Source organism: Sinocyclocheilus anshuiensis, unplaced genomic scaffold (assembly GCF_001515605.1).
Source record: "Sinocyclocheilus anshuiensis isolate Anshui unplaced genomic scaffold, SAMN03320099.WGS_v1.1 scaffold2048, whole genome shotgun sequence".
NCBI lineage: Eukaryota > Metazoa > Chordata > Actinopteri > Cypriniformes > Cyprinidae > Sinocyclocheilus > Sinocyclocheilus anshuiensis.
This window is the reverse complement of record NW_015555896.1, coordinates 457,819-466,554: the sequence shown is the minus strand read 5'-3', so window position 1 is coordinate 466,554 and position 8,736 is coordinate 457,819. Positions and strand designations below refer to the sequence as shown.

The 8,736-nt window shown below is 37.5% G+C and overlaps 1 protein-coding gene across 1 annotated transcript in view; it reads left to right on the top strand.

Annotated features, from left to right (window-relative positions):
- The first annotated feature begins 7,107 nt into the window (after window positions 1–7,107).
- LOC107675903 (RGM domain family member B-like) overlaps window positions 7,108–8,736 on the top strand; it is a 15,360-nt gene continuing 13,731 nt past the window's right edge. Inside the window, exon 1 of the mRNA XM_016470398.1 lies at window positions 7,108–7,190. Coding sequence (XP_016325884.1) covers window positions 7,140–7,190 — 51 coding nt within the window. The 5' untranslated portion in view covers window positions 7,108–7,139. The remainder of the gene's footprint in view (window positions 7,191–8,736) is intronic.

Genomic DNA, 8,736 nt, shown 5'->3' with positions numbered 1-8,736 from the left:
GCTAGTAACATGCTAATCATGCTAGCAACATGCTATTAACATTTTAAGCATGCTAGAAACATGCTAGCAACATGCTAGTAACATGCTAATCATGCTAGCAACATGCTATTAACATTTTAAGCATGCTAGAAACATGCTAGCAACATGCTAGTGACTTGCTAATCATGCTAGCAAACATGCTATTAACATGTTAATCATGCTCGAAACATGGTAGCAACATGTTAGTAACTTGCTAATCATGCTAGAATCAGGCTAGCAACATGCTGTTAACATGCTAATCATGCTAGAATCATGCTAACAACAATGCTAGTAAAATGCTAACCATGATAGCAACATGCTAGTAACTTGCTAATCATGCTCACAACATGCTAGAAACATGATTGTAACTCGCTACACAAATGCTAACAAAATGGTAACACCATGCTAGTAACATGATAATCATGTTAGCACCATGCTAGTAACTTGCTAATCATGCTAACAAAATGTTAACACCATGCTGGTAACATGATAATCATGTTACAGTCATGCTAGCAACATGTTAGTAACTTGCTAATTATCTTAACAGCATGCTAGTAACACGCTAATCATGCTAGAAACATGCTAGTAACTTGTTAATTATGCTAACAACATGTTAACCATTTTAGAAACATGCTACTAATATGCTAATCATGCTAGCAAAATGCTAGTAACATGCTAATTGTGCTAGCAACATGCTAATCATGCTATCAACATGCTAGTAACATGCTAATCATGCTAAAAACATATTAGCAACATGCTAGTAACAGCCTAGCAACCACCCCATTTACCCTAGCAATATGTTTTATATCTATTTTTCTGATAGACTGTATTGCCTTGAAAACATTAAAACTTTCATCTTTAAAACTATTTTAACTTTCAAACTACTTCAAACTGAAAACTTTCAGACTGCAAGCTTTTAAAACTACTTCAAACTTTCTGGCTACGCTTTTTCGAGCCAACTTAAAGTTTGTCTACAAACTTTACTCATCTAGATACATATTTTATCATTTCTATGTAATATGTACATAGTATAATCCCATAAATATGAATAAAATGTTTCCATTATGCTAAAGTAAATGAGAAAGTGAAGGAATCCAGTGAAGTTAGATCCAGCAAAAGAGTAGAGAAGACTTCAGCCATAGTGGGTCTTTGGTTTCTGTTACTGTTCCCTCCTCCTTCCTGTTTTTCAGAGAAACTCTCTGACAAGCCTAATTAACTGTTATTAGTAATCATACCCTCTCGTTATAGGTGGTGGCTGTCTGTTACGCTAGTCAGCCTGAGAGGCGGAGGCCGGGAAGCTAATACAGACGTGGTGGTTGTGCTGCTAATAAGATAAATCATGGAGAAATTACATGCTAATATGTTTTTACTCAAAACAAGGCAAGTTTAGCAGTAAACTAGATTAACTGGAAAACAACATAGGCTGCTCCCCTCAAAACGTCCGTTTACAAATCGCCGTAAAACGATGTAAACCTCCCAAGCTGATATATGTCTGTCAGCCAGCATGTGAGAAACAAACCTGAAGAAAAACGAACCTGTGGAGGTTGAAGAACAACCAATTCACATAAGCATTCAGGATGGCTATTGACAAAAACATGCAAGGCTGTAATTTAAAATCGTTTGCCGAAAGTTTTCGTTTTCGAAAGTGACGACAGCCTCGAAAACAGCCCGATCAGTGGGCAAAAACCCCAAGCCCCCTGAGGGGCAATTAGACGGGCCTTGAAGCAACAGTGGGTGGCGAGAGTCTTACGCCACAGATGGTACAAGTCAAATGCTCTTGGCCCTCATGGACACAGTGGTATGCAAACTCAAACAAATGAAGGTATGTTCTTCACATTTTGCCCAGCGTTTACCCGCTCATATGCACGGACGCATGACCACACACATCTTATGAAGTCATGCTTGGCCAACGCCTACGGACACAAGTTCTCTTGTCTCTGAAACACAAAGCCTGCCTATGCATGTCCGGGAACAACAGGACGGCCAATACGGAGTCCTTCAGTCAGTAGTGAGCCGTGGACTCAAAGTACACTAAAAACATACCTAATGGTATAAACATGAACAACTGTGTGGAAAATGGGTGTAAGACTTATTCTCACGCTTACTCAAGTCCCTGTACAACCTACTGCATTTACAGTGCAATAAATCCAGTGAAGGCACATATTATACAGAATATGAGGTGTAGTGCGGGGTATTTGCATTATCACAGAAACTACATTTTGAATGCATATTCAAACTGCATTTATAGCACACTGTAACCACACCGCAAATAGCTACCAAAGTGAAGCACAGGCGAAACCTTGTGACTTTGACCTTGGAGGTGTTTTTACAAATGTTTTCTTATTTTTTTTAAGTTACACATTTTTAACATTGATAACATCAATGATGCTAAAATCTTCTTATATTATTGATCTTATTACTTACTTATTTTGATTGTCTTTTTTACATACTAAAATGATTTGCAATAACGCTTCCTGTAAGACAAAACAAAAATAAATAGAAAATACAAAAATACATTTTAATAAAAATAAATACAAAATAAAAACTAATAATAAAATACAAAGTTAAAGATTTTATTTTGTTATTTTTGTACTTACTAAAAGGCTTGAAACAAACAACAAAATAATAAAACAAAAACATGTAACAATACTTATTTTTATAAGTTATTTTTTTACTTATTTTTTTACAAAACTTACTGTTATAGAACTAGTCAAACTTATTTTAATACCGACATACAACAAAAGTTATTATTTTTTATGTTTATTTTTTGACTTACTAAAAGGAATTGTAATAATGTCTCCTGAAAAAAACAACAAAACAAAACATCAAATAAAATAAAATTTAGCAAATTACTTGAATTTCACTCTTTTCCAAAAGCTAAAGAAATATAGTGTGCAAATTGTATGGACTACTTTTATTATACATTTCAGTTTTTTTCTTTTTAGAAGCTGTGCAGCTTCTGGTCCCCATTCGCGTGCACTGAATGGAAAAGAGCAGCTCAGACATTGTGCTAAACATCTCTTTTTGTGTTCTACAGACGAAAGAGAGTGAGTCAATTTTGGAGAACTATTCTTTTAACCAAGCTTGTAGTGTCCTTAAAAAGAAGCTCACACACAACATTTTTTGCTTATTCACCTGACAGTGTGAGCATTATTATAGACTACAGCTATATTTCTTGAAAATAACTTTGTGGAGTGATTATATAAGCATTGGAATAGTGAGTGTGTGTGACAAAAATCCTTTCAAGGCCAAACATTTGAGGCTGGATTTACGACGTGCCACCAGAGGGATTAACTGGCTGTCGCTCATGTTTATTTATTCAAATGTTTGTTTGGTTCAAGGCTTTTTTTTTTTTTTTTTTTGCGCAAATGTGCCGTGTGATGGATTTAAAGCGTGTGAAGACTGTACGGATTTCAACATCTCCACTCCGTTGGGACGCAGAACGAGGGAAACACTGATGAACGTTTTTGACTTTGTTTTCGGATTACGCAGACTGAATGATTCACTTCAGGGCCTTGTCTTGTCACCAAATGAGCAACTGGGCTGCAGATTGGCTCTCCGGGGGGTGCCGGCGTGTTTCGAATTATTGCATGGGCGTGGGGAGGATTTTATTTGTCTATCAGGTGGTTTTGGGGGTGAACCCTTAAATCTGACAAATTGCTGAAAATTGCAGACATGCACTCATTCCTGTTTGGACGCTCTTGGCACATCTGGTTGTGATCTCGGCACAAAGGTTCCTGTGCAGAAGCTCCCCTAAACCCCACCTTCCTCCACAGCTCATTGCCATACTCCCCCCTGCCTTACCCTTGAGAGAAGAAAGAAGATGCTCTCTGTTTTCTCACCATTTTGAGGTGGGGGGTTCGCGCCTCGTCGATGTGATGTTTGCAGATGTTCCACATTGATCATTCCTCTACGTTCTTCTCAGCTTGCGAGCAATGGGTTTTAATTGACAACTTGGGAGATGAATGAAACACCGTGACACCGCTGCACATTTCAAAGGGTCTCCGAATCTGGCAGCTGTAAATGAAGCAGATAAAAAGATAAATTTTCTTGCGCTGAGCCCATACACAAATGATTAGTTGCCTACTTCAAAAGCACCACGTTGGGGGGCTCAGAATGCTTTGCATGGCCCATTGGGTATTAGGCTTTACCGAATGTGTTAGTTTGCTTAATTTTCTGCACTCCTACAGCTCGTATACAGTAGCTTTTAAGAGTGAACTACCCTTATGCATAGATAATGACTTTTTAAGTGCAGTTGGAATTAAACAAAGAGGCTTAATAGTGGTTTCATAGGGTTTTTCTGAAGTTTCCATGGAGACAGTTTAATAGACTGTTCTTTCAAGTTATTGAAAAAGCACCAAACCACAGCAACTTATATGGTGGTACTTGTACTACTTGTTGATATATTATTAAAATCAATGAATATGGATTTATTTAAATGTATTGTTTTCATAAATAATTCATATAAAATCTACCACAGCTCTTTTCTGATAACACCAAGAGCCAGAGAGGCTCTTCTAGCTTCACATTGTTTAGCTAAATATGTCGAACATAGCTGCCGAGTTCCTGAGCTCTCAAATTCCTTCTTTCTCGGTTTCCTGCCCTGGAACCAGCTGACCCCCTAACAGACCCCACCAACAACCCCCTCCCGACTGAGCCCGTTTGAAAAATTATGATGTCACCACTGCTCTGTTTTCCTTCATTTTTGCACTTCCATTGTTTTTAAATATTAACAGGTGCAGCGAGGTCCATTTTCCCAGCCGTCTTGGAACCTATCACATCTGCTTCAGTTTGGACTGTCCCTTTGTGTATTTGTTAACATGCATTTGCATTTCTTCTACACACAGTTTGAGACATAAGCTAGACATTAATGCCTTTGGCCCTTGATTTGTTGCCTAAGCATTTAGATCAGATTTTTTGAGGGGGGGTATATATGGTTTCCTTTAGAATAAAGCAGATCAGCCATTAAATATCACTTTTTTTCCTCTCAACATTGCATTTCAATGAAGTTTCTGGATGGATGGATGGATGGATGGATGGATGACAGACAGCCAGACAGACAGACAGACAGACAGACAGACAGATAGATAGATAGATAGATAGATAGATAGATAGATAGATAGACAGTGATAGGTAGATTACTTACAAACTGTAGTCCGTAATCTACTGGATTACACATATTAGGTAATGTAATCTGACTGCTTTTTGATTGCTTTTGGATTACTTTTGACCTTTCATATAAAAAAATCTACTAATTTTTTGTTAACAACATCATGAAGTGTATTGAACATTACAGTAGGGTTTCCCAAACTGAGGTTTGTGAATAAACTGCAGGGGGATTGTGAGTTGACAAAAAGCAAATAATTATATAATTAATTGATACACAGACAGACAGACATATCGATAGATCGATAGATAGATAGATAGATAGATAGACAAAGAGCATGTTTTTGATTACTTTCCATTTAATGAGAGGCCATATCTATGGAAACCACTATGAAATGATCACACTGTTGTAAAATCTAACTGATAAACTTTGGAAATCATGTGGGGGGGCTTGAATCATTTTGCTTTAATAAACTTAAAAGCGCAAAATTCAACAAGCACCGAAAAGACATGAAGCACAAAACTGCTGGACGGGCCCCAGGGGGGTTTTACAAGCCAGAAGACACATATAAGGCATTAAATAGAATTGTTATAAACGCTTTGCTCTGCAGATATGCCCTAGCCTTACACAAAGCAGAATGAACATGATACAAATTTCCAGTCACATCGTGGGACGGAGTGCATAGCTATAACAATAGCAATTCTGTTCTCCGAAAAAGCCGTGCCCACTCCCACCCCGTCCCTCAAAGTCCACCCTACACCTGCTGCATGCAGTGAGGGCAAGGAACAGCTGGGGGCCCGTTGGGTGTGCATGTGTGCGAATGCATATGTTTGCGCTGATGTATGTGAATGTGTTACGCTTTATGTGTACGTTTTTCTGTTATTGCGCGTAGGCATGCCCGCGTGGAGACTGGCATGGAGCGCTTGCTGTCGCCACAGAGGCTTTGGTCGGATGGATTCTTCTCATACAGAGAGATATGAAAAAAATGTGTAGCGAGTGAGAGATTACGTGGCTCCTAGAAGCTTCTCCATCCAATAGAATCTCAAATCCAATGGTGCCACGATGCTGCAGTATAGGCCCCTTTGGTCTGTAGAAATGTAATGCATTGTTGTTATAACATGCTTCAAATTTGGTCACTGGATTCATCAATGGATAAGAGCGCTTGAGTCTGTTTTTGTGCTCAGGAAGATGTGCATGAGACCAAGGATTACTTGTTGAAATAGCAATGGATCAACTCAAAGACAACACTGGCTTGATTTGTAATCACTGCCATTTGAAAGAATGGCCTGAGCAGCTGTCTGTTTGAACAGCTGCTTGTGCAAAAAAAAAAAAATATATATTTTTTTTTCTGTACTGTACTGTACTGAATCTGTACTGTATAAACTGCTATATAAAAAATAAACAAATACAATCAAATATTGCATCAAAAACCATTTGGAATCTTTCAAGTTGTCAAACATTAGCAGAACATGTTCATAATTAATGTGATGAACTACATCTGTGGTTACTCTCTGTGAACTTTAGAGAAACTTTATAAAATAACGACTTATAAATTTAGTCCTGGGGGAAAAAAAAGTCATTATTTGTTTGCAGATCCCACTTGAGTTGATATATATATATATATATTTTTTATTTTTTTTTTTAGGTGTTACTTAAGTGTCCATATAGTTTTTGGAGCCGCTATACATTTGCTGTAAGACTCTGGTCTTATTACAGACCGCACTGTGTGGATGACCATTGTAGAATATGGGACGCTGGCCAAAGACGACATATGCTGTCAAATCCCTTGAATGTGTATCATTGTGTATGTGTGTGTGCATGCTAGTGTGTTCGGGATTTTTCGTATTTTTTTCCTACCCGCCCTTCTCCGATATGTAGGAATTAGTGAACATTGCTTAACTACAAACTGACCCTAATCAAAGTGCCGATTCTTTAAAAAGACAGCTGTTGTCATGACACAGTTGTCTAGTAGAGACAGCTAGGGAACAGGGGTTAACAGACTTCTCTCAGTGAAATGGTCTTTTACACAACCATGCCACATGCCCATCAGTCACAAAAATCAGAGGTAAGTTCCATTTCATCTTTCTGCTGTTCTCTTTGGGACTAGCAATGCCATTACTCATGTCATTTGATACTTACTGACCCTTAAAGCGAACCCTCGGTTGTTAAAAGTACTACAGTAAAGCTGGTTTGCCTGGTACTGTTTTGTGGTTTTAAGCCTCACATTTCTCTGTTATGCATTTTTGAGTTTAGAAAACAACACATTTTAAATGTAGAAGAGTACAGTCAGTTTTAATTCATCATAGAGGAATCAGAAAGATGCCATAATCAGACAATGGAGTTTATTTGGCATCTGATTTTTGGGGTTTATGTTATACTTATAAGACGTTCATTTTTGTTATTAGTCACAACTAACTCCTTTGTCTCAATATCTCAATATTTGTCTCAAAAATATGTTAGAAATATGGCCTGCTGTTAATTCGTGTGATCTAAGAGCCATAAACTTACTGATTTATGATCACAGGAATAGTACTGATTAATCAAAAAATTGAAAGAATTTAAACGGGACAAATTTAAAAAAGGACATTTGTAATACACACACACATATATATATATATATATATATATATATATATATATATATTAGTTTTTATATTCTCACAATTAATGTAAAAGTCAGTTTTTATTGATTTTTTCAGTATAATGAAACGAGGACTAATGCTGTTAAGCTTCAAGACATCAAAAAGCATCAATGTATCATAAAAGTAGTCCATATGATGTCTGTGATATATTACAGGTCTTCTGAAGTCATATGATAAGTCATGTGCAGAACAGATTTAAATTTTTGCAATTATTTGGTTGCAACAGTTTACAGTTTCAATGGTTGAGACAATTAACAGTGAATAACTACTTAAATTTCAGTCTGATTCTTATGCAAAACTGTCATGTTACCACAGGAGATTTGGAATATAGGGTTGTACCACTTTTTGAAGTTTGAAAAAAGAAAGGCATACAGTTTTTGAAATAACATAGGTAAATCAAGTAAATCATGTTATTTTTTGGGTGAAATGCAAGTCTACAGTTTTAGGTAACAGAAGAGCAATCTGTCCATTTTCATATTTTGTGAGTGGAGGAGGGACACAGCTGCCATCCAATGAGATGATGCTGGTCAGGGTGTAAAACTCTGGCACTTCAGACAACTGAAAAATCATTGGCAGAGAGCAAAATTCTCAAAAGATGACTAATAAGCTTGGGGTGATGTGGGCTTTGTTGCACTCTATTGAATGTATTTTGTTCCCATGGCTTGAGCTCGGACTGGCTGGACTTGGAGGTCTGGGAGCGGGAGTCACGTTTGATTCCACGGATTTATTTGGTCAATGCTCCCACAGCTGAGAGGTTTGAAATGAGAGCCTGAGCAGGTGTTGTTGTGGGAGAGAGAGCGGGAGAACTTTAGGAGTTTTCATTGCTTCTCTCTCGCATTCTTCCCTTCTCACATCAGTTATTGTGCTGCATACTTCAGCAAAAATGTTTGATAAAGACTACATGCACATTTTTCGTAATTCCAGCTGCATCAAATATTTGGACATTGTTTCTACTTTTAGTGGGGGGGG